This window comes from Plectropomus leopardus, chromosome 6 (genome assembly GCF_026936395.1).
Source record: "Plectropomus leopardus strain MGB_pleo_1.0 chromosome 6, ASM2693639v1, whole genome shotgun sequence".
NCBI classification, from domain to species: domain Eukaryota; kingdom Metazoa; phylum Chordata; class Actinopteri; order Perciformes; family Serranidae; genus Plectropomus; species Plectropomus leopardus.
In genome coordinates, this window is record NC_142181.1 from 7,040,119 (window position 1) to 7,056,666 (window position 16,548).

General features: G+C 41.9%; 1 protein-coding gene across 1 annotated transcript; it reads left to right on the forward strand.

The window, feature by feature from the left end:
• The first annotated feature begins 1,517 nt into the window (after positions 1-1,517).
• prss16 (serine protease 16) lies at positions 1,518-8,533 on the forward strand. The gene is made up of 12 exons (XM_042487143.2): positions 1,518-1,820; positions 3,642-3,741; positions 4,137-4,266; positions 4,819-4,942; positions 5,582-5,659; positions 6,072-6,119; positions 6,208-6,324; positions 6,480-6,644; positions 6,912-7,053; positions 7,153-7,332; positions 7,424-7,578; positions 8,101-8,533. Exons 1-12 carry the CDS (start codon positions 1,656-1,658, stop codon positions 8,170-8,172), a joined length of 1,476 nt encoding a protein of 491 aa, XP_042343077.2. The 5' UTR covers positions 1,518-1,655; the 3' UTR covers positions 8,173-8,533.
• The last annotated feature ends 8,015 nt before the right edge of the window (positions 8,534-16,548 follow it).

Here is a 16,548-nt window from a genome sequence, read left to right on the forward strand (position 1 = left end):
GCCATTGACTTACGTGAGAAGAACTATGTGTATCAGACATTTGGTGCTGGAAAGGTGGTTTATGGTGGGTTGTATGAGTGTATGGTGAGTGTTTTTCATGAAAATAGCTGTTTGCTGTCCATTATTAATTTAAAAATACTAATGATAGCCACTTTAAATCTACCTTTTCACATGCACCTTCTTTCTATCGCACATTCTATAACAGGAACTCTATATTTCCTTATAACTTTAAAAGAGAAGTTTAAAAAGTTTATGAACTGAACTGTTAGTTTCTTACATGTAGTTGCAACACAACTTTTGCACAAATATCTTAGTTGTTTTTGTGAAAAACCACCTGACACTTTGGTCAAGGTCTTTTCAGGTAACATTATCTAAATCAAAAGTTAACGGGAAAATGTTGATAAGATCTATTCAGCATTCTGAAGCAACAGCTGGTGCAAATGCCACCTCATCAGATGTCAGGATGTAGTTTGGTGTTTTTCAGCTCAATTCGAGGAAACTGCCTGATAATATTTGATGTGGTGATAACCCTCAAGTTGGGAGATTAAAATTCACATGCATATTATCAAACAGTTACTAAACAATCAACATTTAGGATTTATTTGACTCTCTTATCAGGGTAACTCACTCTTATAAGAAAGTCTTTCTGCTTTTGCTACTTTAGGAAACTAGGAAAAAGATTCATAAGCACAGCACAGCACACTGTAACTCAACCTCTCCAAAAAAAGCCATTACAAGGCAGAGAGATCTTGTTACATCACCAAGCTGACGCTCTATTTTGCTGAACAGTTTATTCATGGCAGATCATAATAATGCACAGGTCATATCAGTTTCCAAAGTCATTTTCGGGGTTCACCTCATTACTGCAGCCCCTTCCAGGGACTATATAGAGAGTCGATGAGTGGCAGAGATCCTTCTTTGTCCTAAAGGTCGGACATGCATCATATTTAGCTCACAGTGTCCTGATTTGGTAGTAAAGATGCTTTTCTCATCAGCCTGCTGTCTCATTCCTCTACTCTTCTTCTCCTTTACTGATGCTGGTGAGTTGATGCACTGATCAGGGGTTTGCTCACAGATTTACGTTTGATTTTAAACACTGTCCTAAAATTGATTGCTTGACTTCTTGATTATATATATGAAAAAATGTTTTTTTGTTTTTTTTAAAGTTGGAATAATACTTCCAGCACAGATGTGACTAAGCTGAAAGGATCAGGTTTCATTTCATTCTTTGTTCGTCATTTTAGGACGAGTTTATTTATGTTTGCAGCTGTCAAATTTGCGCTGGAAGACCAAAGAAAACAGATGCTGGTGGTGACAGTAAGTCCTTTGGGAGACTAATGTTAGATGTTGAACGTTCCTGAAATAGATTAGAGACTTTTGAGGTAGAGTTTTAGGTATTTTTGTCAACCATAGCATCGATGACATGAGCATAGGCTTTTTTTTTTTTTTTTAAATCAGTCAGGAAATCAGTCAGGCAGCTGATAGAGCCACACTGGGGCCTTTTTAGAGCAAATCCTCAGTTCTGGTAATCGCCAGCCAGTCAGAAGGGCTGCTTTAATGACCCCGTCACAAACCACAAAGAGTTTAGCTAACACAAACAACTGAATTTTGTATTACTCCCATGACTTATTTTATTAATACCAGGACGTACTCTGATGAAGATCAAGGAGCGTGTGCGTAATCTCCAGCTACAGAAAGCCAAGCAGCATCTCCTGACACACACGGTCAGTGGTCGTCAGCCTCTCAAACACGTGAAGGAGGGCAGGATTCACCAACAACTGGACCACTTTAACCGACAAGACTTAAGCACCTTCCCTCAGGTAGGGAAAGATCATTGATCAATGACATATCCGATGTGAGTGCATCGATCCGATTACATGATAAAGATAAAGTTTCTGTAAGTTCATAACCTACTTGAAGACACTATTCATGCTATTTCATGAAGGTCCAGTGTGTAGGATTCAGAGGGATATATTGGCAAAAATGGAATGTAATAAGTATGTTTTTGTTTGTGTATAATTATTTGAAAATAAGGATCATTTTTTATGACCCTTGTTTGTCCATGTCCTTGTTCATGGAGATTGCCATGTTGCACTGCCATGTTTCCACAGTAGCTCAGAATAGACAAACCAAACGCTGGCTATAGATAGAGATATTCATGTTTTTTTGTCGGCCTTAGTAGTTAGGAGCTCATCTGCAATGAGCAGCATCAGAAAACCTCTGATCTATAATGTGAAACTGTCTCGTGTGAGTTCGGATGAGGATCCAAATGCAGTAGAAAAAGGGCAGACGGGTGTACAAACGAAAATTGAGCTTTAATGCTGATGATGACATCCAAAAAAAACAAGCAGGTAACAAAAACACAAAGTAAAATAAAACTTGAATCAAAAACTCAGATAAAATCAACCAGGATCATAAGAACGGACTCAGAAGTGAAGACAGCAGCAACAATGGTGGACAAAAAAACAGGGAGGATAACAGACAAACTGACGAGGAACAAAGAGGGACACACAGGTGTATATACACAGAGGACTAATCAGGAGAATGACATGCACCTGGGACTGGCTGAATATCGATGGTGTGGCAGGGACCACAGTGGTGGAGCAAACGAGACTGAAACAGAACAGGTGTGCAGGGAAGACACTAACAAGGAAGGACAAACAAGACTAATAAAACACAGGTGTGATGGGAAACAGACAAAGGCAGAGAGAACTAAAGACACAGGAAAACCATCAAGGAAAGTGAGAACAGGTGAAACTAATCAGGGAAACTCTAAGGTGGGAAAACACTCAAAGACCAGAAGTAAAACCAGACATGACACATTACGAGTGAAATCACAAAATAAAACAGGAAACAGAACATGAGTAAGAAGACAACACAATAAAACACAAAAAACAAAGTCCACAACATAATACAAAACCTAAGATTGTGACAAAAACTGCTTTATTTAATGTTTTTGGGGTCTAGATCACCCTGACCGTTTGTCTGGAAGAGGAGGAGACCTCTGCAGTTAATTTGGCCCTCGGTAAAAACCTCCTAAATTCCCGCATCAGAAAAAAGTGAACACACATTAGCATGTGGTGGATAAGCCGACTGTCTCTGATATGCAAAACAGTGTTGAAGATACACTCATTTTAAAATCTAACTGCTTAATTCAGTGTTTATACAGGGATTTAATCCATTTGTTTTGGAGAGGAAGGGACATCTGCAGATAAGGATACTGGTAAAAACCTCCTGAGTAATTCTAACTGGGAGCTGTTAGACAGCACTAAAGCTCCCTAAAATGTTATATGCTTCCCCTTTAAAGCAAGCTGCATCATACTCAATTTTATTTCTTAGATTTTCAATGTTTTCTCAATGCATATTTAAAGCTAATAAAACCAGCTGCCTTATAAGTCTCCTCTACCAATAAACTTCTGCGTCACTGCTGCATCCTGTAACTGTATCTGTTGACATCTTTGACTTTTTACCGCAGCAACTCAACTAAGCACTGATAACACTTCCTGGCAACATGTAGTGAAATGTTTCTTTAGCTCTCACTGCTGTTTGGGGCAGCCAATGTTTAAATGTGACCACTGCAGCATTACATAAAGGATACCTGTATGTACGACTATGTACTGCTGGTTCTTTCTTTCTTCCAGAGGTTCTTTGTGAACGATGCGTACTGGCAGCGTCTTGATGGTCCAGTGTTCCTCTTCATTGGAGGAGAAGGGCCCATTTTTGAGTTTGATGTTCTGGCAGGTACAGTAGGATTCAGCAGGTCCTCACCTGTCTGTCACACACACTCTCAAAAAGCAGATTGGTCAAACAAAAAATACATAGAAAACAGCTGACACTCCCTTGAAGATTTGGAAATGAAAGTGGAAACACTAAATGAAGCATCATATTGTGTGTCAGTAAGATGAAACACATTTGTTTTACATTTCCTGCCCTGTACTCTTTTCCTTTGTCAGTACTCACCAAATCCTTATATTTGTTTTGTCCCAAGAGTGCTTCATGCTTCTTCTTACCATGTTTTGTCCTGCAGAACCAGCTGTTTAATCTTTTTATACTGTCTGTGTATTTCTTGTTGAAAAAAATAAGTATTAGACCTTGCTACAAGCTGAATCTTATCTGCTTTGACCGTGTTTTCCTAGGTCACCATGTTGACATGGCTGAAGAGAACGGGGCTCTGCTACTGGCTCTGGAGCATCGTTTCTATGGTGACAGCATCAACGCTGATGGTCTCAAAACAGAGAACCTGGCAGACCTGAGCAGCCAGCAGGCGTTAGTGTTTGCTTCCTAAGTGTGTGTGTGTGTGTGTGTGTGTGTGTGTGTGAGAGAGAGAGAGATCTATACAATGTTATGCAACAGGTCAAAATCATATCTTTTGATCAACACTTTCTGCTATGGACCATTTGCCAGAATAAATGTTCACTTAGTACAACTCTGCAAACCGGGGATGTTTAGCAATTGCATTATGTAGCGAATGTGTCGAAACCTGTTGAAACAAAATCCACTTGGTTAAGGTTAGAAAAAAGATCATATTTTGGCTTAAAATACCTGCACAATCATCACTGAAAAGGCTGCAGTGTGTTGCTAAAAAACACCCAGGGTTGGAGGCACAGTTGCCATTGGAAACACCTCAACTAGAAACACATGTGTTGCTAATAAACAACTGTTGTTGTTGTTTGCTGAGACTGTTTTCTGCAGCTTGGCAGCCTTCTTGCCCAGGTGTCACACACCCAGGGTCTGTCTGTGCACGTGCCTGATGTGTGTGTAAGGTGAAAGACTGAAATGGTTTAACATGGGTTTTTCTGTTTGGTTTTTTTTGTGCAGGCTTGCTGACTTGGCTGTATTCCACCAGTACATCAGCCAGAGCTTTAATCTGAGCCACAGAAACACCTGGATCAGCTTCGGAGGGTCATACTCCGGCGCTCTGTCCGCCTGGTTCAGAGGAAAGGTTCATGAGACATTTTCAAGCACATATTAACAAAAGCTAATTTAGCTTCACACTCAGGTCCTTCTTCATTATAATTAACTCTGTTTGTTGATGACGCTGCTGCTTCCTCATTGTCAACAAAAAAAAGTTAAAATCCAAAGATAGATTTGAAAAGTAACTAGTGTATTTTTGGGGAACTATTTGACTTGACTGTTACATTAGCGAGCATTTACAGCAGCAGGACGGTGTGTATGGAATCGACTCAAAATAAATGTAAAATGGCCCTGAACAGTGTGATGAACATGTCAGAAAGCACAACAGTGTGGCTCATTGAGGTGATTTTGGGCAACAATGGAGTTCTATGACACAGAGGCAGATCATATGTACAGACCATACTTATCAAAAATATACATTATGACCGGACTTATCCTTTAATACTACACCTCTCATGAGTGGCTCCTTTAAAATGAGCGTAGAACCCAACCTTAGATTGAATCCCCGAGTTTGTGAAAGGCACCACATAGATTTTTTATTCTGCATGTGCCACACAGGTCAGAAAATAGACAACACATTACACATTATATTAATGAGGAAAAAAATATTCACTAATTTCTAGCTCTGTCTGTCCTTTGTCTCCATTCCTCTTGCATCCTACTGCAGTTTCCCCACCTGGTGTACGGAGCTGTGGCCTCATCTGCTCCTGTCAAGGCCACGTTGGACTTCTCTGCCTACAGCAATGTAAACTGGAACAAACTATGGTCACAGTATTAGCATATTGCCAGGATTGTAGGTCATGAGTCCAAAAGCTCCCCTGTGCAACTTAATCATGCACCTAGGATTTTTTTTTGACAAGCTTCAGGAAAAAAACACATTTTGTTGGGGGCGGTTGTATTTTTTCAATCATTTATTTGCTTATTCTTGACCTCTTTAAAGTTTTTCTTAGGATCTGAATGCTCAATGGTCTCAAAGCCTTTTAGTTTTCATAAATATGTAGTCATACAACCCCCGTGAAATTATAGAGCGTCATTGAGCCCCCACAATTCCCAGAAATAAGGATGTGACCTTAATGTCAGTTCTACTTACAGTCCTGCATACTTCCTCTGTCAAATGACCACATTCTCACTCTCATATCTTCGATTTCCTGTTTCAGAGCGTTGGCTTGAGTCTCATGAACGAAGCAGTTGGTGGCTCAGAAAAGGTGTGAAGACAGCCACATGCATTATATGATGTGCATTACATTTCCACCTGTCTTGTGTGTTAAATTCCCCCTCCTCCTCCTCCTGCAGTGTCTGACTGGTGTGCGAGATGCCTTCGCCGCTGTGGAAGCGCTGATGAGCAGGAATGTCAGCCAGGTGGCCGTGGATTTTGGCTGTTGTCAGATACCCAAGGATCTTGATGACCAGGTAACGGGCTCTGGTTTCTCAAACTGAATCAAAATGTAATTCCCAATCTATTCAAATTAATTTAGCCTGCATTTTTTTTAAATACATTTTATTCAGATGCAGAATAAATGCATCTGAGTAGAAAATAATTCTCAAAATGCACATCTCTACTTTAGATTGAGTTGATGCAAAACCTTGCCGACATCATCATGGGAACAGTGCAGTACAATGAAGAAGGGGTGCTCATGTCTATTAATGACATCTGTGGTGTGATGACCAATAAGAGCGAGGCATATGAGGGGGAGATGGAGGCTTACAACCGCCTTGTTAAGCTTGCACAGGTATGAAAAACAAAGTCTCAGACAGTAAGGAAAAGCATGAACTACTATTTGTAGTTTTCCCTTTTCATGCACTGTATAACCACCAGATGTCACCATTAAGCAATTTTCTTGAATCCCTCAAAGGAGACGGGCCTGTAGCCCCCTAGAGTTGAAATGAAAAGGTGCAATTGTTTAGGTTTTCTCATGCCAGCAGGACTATAAAGACAAACACTCAAGATGTTTTTCTATTTTGGATGCTTTGTTTCCCTTTTGTGTGTGTAAATGCAGATCTACCGTTCCACCGGAGAGGAACCGTGTCTGGACATCTCCCATGAGAGAACAGTGAAGGAGCTGATGAACACGTCTGTCCACTCTGGCCGTAGAGCAGAGAGACAGTGGACTTACCAGACCTGCACTGAGTTTGGCTTCTGTACTACACACACACACACACACACACACACACACACACACACTGAAGCAACCACTGTTTCTTCGTCCTGACACCATTTCTTTGTACTTGTGTGTGTAGATCAGACCTGTGAGGACACCACTTGTCCGTTCTCGGGGATGGTGACCCTGCGGAGCCAGGCTGAACTCTGCTCCATACTGTTTGGCATTTCCCAGCATTCCCTGCCTGGTCGCATTGCCTTCACAAACGCCTACTATGGAGGAGACAACCCACACACACACAGGGTCCTTTATGTCAATGGTGAGACTAAAGACAAAATCTCAGCGAATGACCAAACCAAAGGAGGTGAGGGCAAAACAAAAGGCAGAAATCTGTATCATCATTGCTATAGGTGGAGTTGACCCATGGAGGGAGCTGTCAGTGGTCCAGGAGTGGACTGAGGAAGGTGAAGAAGCCCAGACCATTTTCATTAAGGACGCAGCTCACTGTGCTGATATGCTGAGCGGCAGAGTGACAGACTGCCGCTCGCTCAAGAAAGCCAGAGAGGTACATATGCCTCAGTGACGTGTTATTGTACACTGATGAGCCACAAAAGTTAGAAATCACTGACAATTAAAATGCATAACTTTGATCATCTTGTTACAATGTAAAGTTCTGCTTTAATACCTTTGTTCCTGGCATTTATATGGATGCTACCTGACACACTCCACACCACCCAAAAGCTGCTGCTGACCGAGTACACCCCTATTGCACTCCCTGATGGCAGCAAGAAACTGCTCAGGAATGGCCTTAGGAATGTAACAAAGAACCCAAGGCATCGCCTGGCCTCCAAATTTGCCACATCCCAATCTGATCGAGTACCTATGGGACGTGCCGGTAACCCAGATGTTCCCCCAGACATCCTCATGAATGCCAGGACCCAAGGTGTCCCAGCAGGACATTGCATTGTAACAAAATGATCAATGTCATGTACTTCACCTGTAGGTGGGGTAATGCTGTGGCTGTTTGGTGTATGTTCTGCCTAACTATCGAGCTGATGATAAAGTCTTTCTTCCCTCCACCTCTCAGGAGATTAAACAACATGTGGTGAGTTGGCTGAAGATGGCGGCCCGAGAGAAGATGGAGAAGAGGAAGGTGTGATCAGATAATGTTAATAACCTGATCAGCTCTCATCATTTGTTCTTTTAAACAAATAAGATGCAGTTAATAAGCTGGTGTGCCACTCTCTCTCTCTTATTATCCTCTTTTTCCTCTCTGAGTTGTCCTTGCTCTCCATCTCCTCACTGTGCATCCAAAATTATCTCAACCCTGTGCTGGATCTGTCTGTGTGGTTCGGTTATATTTCTTAAAGGATTTTTAATATCCCTTTACAAACATTTTTCCTGTTTTTAAAGTTACTTTTAATTTGGGAATGCAGAAAGAGCTTTTTTGTGCAAATTTTACCTTGCTTTTATCTTAGCCGTTATATTAATTGTAAATTATAAAGTTTACACCAATTGAATTTATGTGTGTTTGTGTATACGCTGTTTGTTTTTTTTTTTTTGTAAAATAGTCATCATTTGTCATGACCCTATAGTATCACTAGGGTGCGTTATTGCTATATGTGTGTCAAACCCATTGCTAGATCCTCACTCTGTAAAACACAGAGAATCAAAATGCTAGTATTCATCTGTTTTTCTTAAAAAAAAAAAAAAGGCAACAAATATCAATATTGTGAGTGCAGATTTTTTCGAACATTATGGGGCAGTGAGTCAGTAGGGTGATTCAGTGCTTGATGTCACAGTGAATCTGCGAGTGTGATACAGTTGTTTGTATCAGTGTTTGTGTGAGAAAAGGTGAGGAAGCACCAGTTGTCCGAAGGCCATCTGTTTGCTCTGGGCTGCTCTGTGTGTGTGTGTGTGTGTGTGTGTGTGACCCTATCAGTAGGGGGTCAAAAGTGGGAGGTCATGACCCCGCTGACCCTGTGGGAGTGAAGATCATCAATCAGCTAGGGGCAGGACAGAGCAGCAGGAGGGAGGAGACACACACACACACACACACACACACACACACACACGCTCAGATACTGTAACACACAGATGTAACTTGGTAACAAATATACAAAATACATCAAAAGCACATTTTAATCCAATACGTGTGATGAGTGCCACAGATATATATAGATAACAAAAATGTCTAAAAATATCAGTGGACGGCTGATGACCGAAAAATTAACATATATTTTATCTTTCAGCCTGCACACACAAACACGTGCGCACACATTTATGCACACGCACACAAACACGCAATTACGTGCATAAAGGCCTCTCAGACTTTAGCTGCCAGCTAAATAGGAGTGTATGTGTGTGGGTGTGTGTGTGTGTGTGTGTGTGTTTTGTTTGATAACATACATGCTTTCTTATTCATGAAAAACACCAAGATGCTATCACACACCTCAGCACAGAGACAAAGCTTTAAAGATGGAAGGAAAGTGAATAAACCTGAAGCAGTTATTCACCACAGTGCTTCCATTTCATCCTGTTTCTAACATCCTCTCATCTCTTTGCTATTGTAAACAAGCACACACACACACACACACACACACACACACACACACACACACACACACACACACACACATTTACACACACTCCAAGAGCCACTATCAGGGTTATCAGCCAGCACTTTCAGAGCGACAGGGCATGCTTTTTCTCTCTCCTCCATTCCTCCTCCTCCACCTCCTCCTCCTCCAGCCTGTCCTGTTGATCAATGAGGAAGTTCTTGGGCCTCAACTATTAATCAGAGCCTATCGGCTATCTGTCTGCAGAGCCAACCAATCACGGCCCTCCGACAGCTGGGCCATGAAAAATGTGGCCCGGGTGGATGGAGGGGAGGTTGGGGAGTTTGGGGTGGAGGGTGGTGGCAGGGTCGTGGAGGAGAGGAGGGAGGTGAAGGAGCACTCTATCTGCTGCGAGTCAGGTCACGACTCCACAACTGCACTTTATGCACATACAGTTGATTCCTCACTTGCGCAGATGAACGTACAGATTTCACGAGTGATACAAATTCACTTCAATAGACACATTTTGTTCCAGATTCACATTGTCATCACATTGAGGCCTTTTGCAGCCCACTGTGTTACCACTGCTTTCACTCAGGGAGTAGTTAGAGTGTCAGAATCAAACTAAAATATAATGAACACAGTGTTTTGATGGGTTTGCAGCAGAAAATTCCCCACTGAGGACCATAATGCTGCTGATCTGTTGTCCAATGACGCAGCCTGTTCTCGCGCCTCCAAGCTTCATCAACACACTCCCATTTCTCTTCTGCATAATCACCATGCTCACACTCATCCATTCACATCTTATTGCCATGATTAGATTACATCTAATGCTATTACACCGCACCCATCTCTCTCTCCACCTCTGTCTCCCTCCCTCTCTCTCCCTCATCATGGATTTCTTGCAGATCTTATTAGTGCGTGATGCGGACCAGGTCTCCCACTTTGGATTTATGAACCCTCAAGACTTCTCTCCTTTAATCTCTCGCTCCTCCTCCACTCCCTTCCTGCATCTGTCCATCTATCATTCCCAGGGTTGGCTTGGGCGGAAGAGTATTAATCCCTCCATCCCATCTCTCACTCCTCTGGACAGATGAGGAGGTGGAGGATGGGGATGCGGATGGGGAGGTGGTGGGGTTGAGGGTAGGACACCTCAGATTACTTTTCATAATATTTCTGTAGCATTGTAGTGAAAAAGAAAAATTGAGAAGCATTAAAAGTAATGTATGCAGATGTATGAGATGATAGGTCACTGCTTTGATACCTTCAACAGGTATGAGGATTAGCCGGAGACGCTGCAGAGCGAGTGTGTGGGCGGTGTGCAGTAGCTACAGATGGGACAATAAACAACCTATAGTGTATGTGCTATTCATATGTTTGCATGTTTATGCGATTTTGTGTGTATATGCCATACTGGGGTCTATGCATGTGTATCTACAAAGCGAGCAACTCTGCAAAAGGGCAACAGATACTGAACCATAACCTGTTGATGCCCATGCACACAGGAATATATTTTTAGTCTGTATTTCAGTTCAAGCTGTTGTGAAGGCCCACTGTCATGTCAGTGTGTGTAGGTAGAAACAGGGGTGTATCACTGAAATCTGGGACCTATACGCAGTCTCCGTTGACTTCATTTCTTTCTTTTTGGAACCCCAGTGGCCCCTTTCTTGGGAAAAAACATGACAGTGTACATTTATTCTCCAGCAGCAAAAGCAGTCACTTACTCAACTCTAGCTGTGTTTAGAGATTAATTTTGAGGTGCGCTTCATTTGCACTGTGAAGTGAGAATTTTTGAGATCCCAGTCAGAAATTTTAACTGGAACACCCCATGAAGTTGAATTTCCAAGCTTAGAAAGTCAACAAATCCTTATAGGACGGTTCATATGATATCCTACAAAAATACACACACAAAAGTGCGTATGACATCCTACGAGTTAACACCCCACAGATGACATTATGTCCTTGACATACATTATGTAATTTATGTACAGTTACAGAGGTTAGGTTAGGCAATGAAAGTGACTGTGGTTAGGTTTGGGGAAAGAAACATCATGAGGACGTTGTAACAAAAACAGGAAAGACCCAAGAATCAGGCTTGACTCTGAAAAAAAATCAGCAAAACTGTCTTTAATTCAAGCAAAGGGTCAGTACTCCAAAGATCTTTCCACTCAGGCAAATGTCCACAAGGCAAAAAGCAAGGTCAAAAATTCAAAACTGATCAAAAACAACAACAAAGACTAGAAAACACACGAGGGACAGCTGAAGACTGACACAGACGTCATACGACTCTTGAACGTTATACCCAGCTCAAACTGGTATCGCTATGAACAACTTGGTTTTCTGACGTGTTGCAGAATCAACTCAGGTGTGATGTCATTCCCAGTTCCAATGGCGGAGGAAAATGAAATGTGGTGGTAATGAAGGGGCAGGCCATTTTGAACCATAGTTTTTAACACAAAATTCAGTCTTTTAACCGTTTTATTCAGCCAATTTTAATTTTGTTATGTCACTAATTAGAAATGAAAAAAAATATCCATTTGGACCCTACAAGGCACCCCCCCCCCACGCCCCCCATGATGCACTTTATTCAAATTCACCATATTTTTCATTCTTGAACTTCATTAGAATAATGTATCCACAAGCATTTGAAAGTAAAACTTATATTCATCAGAAATTATTTCTCTGGCCGGCAGCCCCCGCAGCACCCCCCTTCATACGCTGATGTCGATGCCTGTCCAACACGTACACACACACAGTATTTTCAGCAGAATCCAATAAGTTCCGGGAAATCAATTGGAGTGATCAGGACGTTTAATGAGTCCAGTCCTTGCAGGCCTAATTCTCCAGAAGGCAAAGAAACAAATTCTGAGTAAAGGAAAGAAATAAACCTTTGACCAGCAGTCAGAGTAAAGCCGACTCCCCTCACACACTCCCCCCCTCCCCTCCATCCAAGCCCTAGCAGTGACAGGTAGATTAAGGGGCGTGATAGATGCCCTTCTCTGTATCTCCCTCTCTCCAACCCACCTCCACCCCCCCTTTCCCTCCCCTCCATCCATCATGGCGGCTGGTGTAATTGCGGCTGCGTGGGGCTGGCAGAGGGAGCCTCCATCCATCTCCTTAACAACAAACAGTCAGGAGGACGGATGGCGCTGCGCTCCACAGTTAATCTCCATCTATAAGGGGGGGGGGGGGGGCAGGGAGGAGGAGGAGGAGGGATGGAGCAGGAGAGGAAGAAAATAACAGAAGGGAGAAAGGTAGTGTTGGCTTACTATAAACAAAAAGAGATGGAGAGGGGAGGATGGAAAGATGGTGAGAGGCCAAACAGGTAGAACGCTCAGTAAAGAAACGACAGAGGAGAGGTAGGACTGGAGAAACTGGATGGAAAGTTTGCAAACAGGCTGCAAGAGCAGATAAGGGTGGATTTGCTTGGCGAGCATGCCAGAAGAAAGCAGGAGAGATGGAGGGAGGAAGGGTGGGGGCGTAAATTTATGTCTATGTGGCCAGACGACCCAGAAACTGGAGAGGCACAGGCTCATAAAAATGCACTCTGCACCCCCTCGACTTTTACCCCTCTCTGTTTCCTTCTCTCATCCTCTCGTTCTCCCTTTACTTCCCTCCATCACTTAGCTCACTCTCCCTCGTGCAGGCGGTGGAGGGTCACACAGCTCTCTGATGTTTTGGGCAGTTGCGTGCTGTTTGCAAGAGGTCACGGCAGCCATATTTTCTTAATGGCGGAGTCACTGAAGTCAACAAGGCTGGGTGGCCTTCTACCTCCCTCCATCTCTCTCTGGAAGAGTCTAGTAAAGCGGACTTTTTTTGGCGTGGTGAGGGTATCAGCAGTTTGTAGGGGTTGTTGTTTCTCACCTTGCAGATGATGCATTACTTTTTGAATAAGGTCAACAGCTGGCAATGTCATATTTTTGTTGCACCAACAGCATCACAGTGGGAAAAAACTAGAGGACAAAGCAGTCTGAAAAAAAGCAAAATGCCATCTTCTGTTTGCTTCTTTGAGCTTTATGAGATTACAGTGGCCAGCTCTGTTTATCTCACACACAAAGACACATGCAGTCTTGCAAGTAAACATCCACAGTTATACTCTCAGCTTCCCTCTCTGCTTGTTGTTTCCTGTTTTCTAGCCCAGGGCACCGCCTGCAGTGAGGCCCGACTTAGAATAGGAGCACCTTGACACTGACCCTCCAGCACGCAAGCAAACAAGTAAGCAAGCACACAAAGCCACGGACACACAAATACATACCGCCGTCATGAGCACACTCGCATGCTAGTCCAAGCGCACACACTCAACAGGCCTTGGTGGGTGCAGGGGGGCGAGCACTTGAGCCTTGACAGGGAGTGACAAATAACTGCAGCAGCCTTGACATGCAGAATGGTCCCACAGTGAACCTGAGTGATATTCAGCCGTGTGATGCAGAAAAGGAGCCTGCTTTTTTACAGGAAAGCTCCACAACTGAAGAAAATCTGGAAAACCTGCATGAACCTGGATGTTAGCTCTCAGACAAGAAGCTGTTTCTTTATATTTTAATTAGCCTCCATACATATACATTTGTGCTGTTAACAAAACAGAGTGTAAATGTAGGCTTAAAGTGAAATGCTGCTGCAAAGATCTGACATGATGCTCAAACTTGCAGATTTTAGATAATTAGGTTGGAAATTTTTGCTCTGTTTAACATTATGTTAAGAAGACAAGAGGAAAATCTTCAAGGTCATCAAAAAGAAATCTATTGTGTTGATGCAGAAACTTTGTGTTCCACTGACCTTACTTCTTTATTGATTTAATAATAATTGCAAAATCAAACTTTTTTTCTTCATTTAAACGTTTTGTTTGTTTTCTTTTGATCTCATTGAAACTTGATGTATAGAAAAGTCTTAAACAGAGATAAACATAAAGTAGACCTATTTACGGCAGTTATGAAGGTCAAACACAACATTTCAGAAAACACATTTCACCAAATACAACATGTAAAAAAAACCCAACACAACATTTAAGAAATTGCAATATTTAAGAAAACAGAGGAACATTTTGAAGAAAAAAAATAGAAAAATTCACAAATCATAACATTTACATTTTGTGAAATGTTTTTTTAAAATATGTTTTCCAAAAAAATGTTGTTTTCTAAAATATCAACATTCTTTGTGTGAAATATTGTTGTATTTTGACTCACAGTGCCACTGTACATATTGTTACTGTAAATAAGGAACCATGTCATGTTTTGTTATAAATGCATGGAAAAAATATAATCTTTGAGTTTACCAAAATGCAGTACACACAAATAAATATAGTGATATTACTTATGTTTAAGAGACTCTTTGGCCTTTTCTGAAACTCAAGTAACAGAAATCTAAACAGTGACACTATTTAGGATTTGCAAGAGCAGTGCTGTTTAAAAAGTGCTTTCAACAACAATCACAGGTAGAGTAGGTGGGTCTTTATTGTATTTAATCATGTTTTGCATCTAAGTTCTTTAGGACCTCAAACAAAAGCAGTGCACAGTTTCTGCAGAGGACTTTTGAAACGTATCATCAGTGCAAAATCATGTCAAGAAGCAGTCAAACATTAAAAATCCAACTGATAAGACAAAAGCCTGCTAAGCGTGTTTTTAGCAGTTTAAGAGGACGTCAAACAGAACAGTAAAGTATGAATAAAACAAGAAAATAATGATTGAAATAATTTGTTTGACTTTGTTATCATGGATTTCTATTGATTGTAGCTCTTCCCATAAAAGCACAACACTTTCTTAGGCTACCTGTGATGTTATTTAGCCTAAATGTTCTACTCTAAACCTTATTTCACCATATATGTCTTCTCTGGGACAACATATTGCAGTTGTGTTACTTTCAGCAGATTTAACAACATATGCTGTGTTGTCATTGCAGTGCAGAAGAGAGGACATGATAAATGTCAGATCCTTTTGTGTCTGTGATGTAAATGAGTGTAATCTGCATGTTTAGATAATAGTCTGTTAGATAAATGTTGGAGGTTTAAGATTTATGGTCCGAGTTTAAGTGTCCTGAGGAAAAACACTGGCCGTGATTTGTGACTTGTTGAGGTCTTCCAACCAAGAGAAATCTAAATCCCTGTGAACATAAATTCTTCAGATGATGCACGCACTTTAGTGTTAATCCTTTTCATTCAACCTGTTGACAAAGTGAAAACAAGCCTTTGGATGGTCTTTTCCAGCCCATTGACACTGCTTCACGGTTGTGTCACCGGCTCAGTGTAGGAGGGGGTTGAGCGCTGTGATCACCCCTGCAGGAAACCAGCATCCTGCAGAGTTAAAAGACCCCTGGCTGAACGCGCGGTGCGGGGCCCTCACAGGCCGCCCCACGGTCAAACTCCATGCCGCCCACGGAGACGCCTGCCCCGGCCCGCTGTTCCCCGCCAAGCCGCTGCTGATTGAAGTGCAGCCGCCTGTTGGCCCCTCACAGCGGGGACCGGGGGAAGAGGAGCGTTTTGAATAATTATTATGTTACTGAGGTGACATTTACAACACAAGACTGGAAGATTAGCTATTCCACCGACATGTGAAAGGATTTTTTTTCTATCTCTGGTTAAAATTAAACTTTCTCACGATTTGTTTTCTCACTTCTCCCAATCAACAAAAAGACGGACAAAGGGTGACATTTGGGCTGCGTCTAAAGGCGGATTTACAATTCATTGACGAAAACAATAAAGCACTTTGAAAGCTATCATCAGCCAATAAACCTCATGTCATCATGCACGATTTAAAGTTATTTATGACCCAGTATGAGAAGCAACTTTATTATGATTCTGTATCTACTGCAATTAGGGACTGCTCTTTATTTATCAGAGTATCAGAGGAGGGGGTTGGCTGGGATGTGACTTTGTTTTTATTTTATTTTATTTTGACCCTCCCTGAAGCTTCAGACATCTTTTCTTTGAGCCTAGAAAATGCATAACCCTTCCTCCACCAAAATTAAATTAGATTTTAAAAACTTTC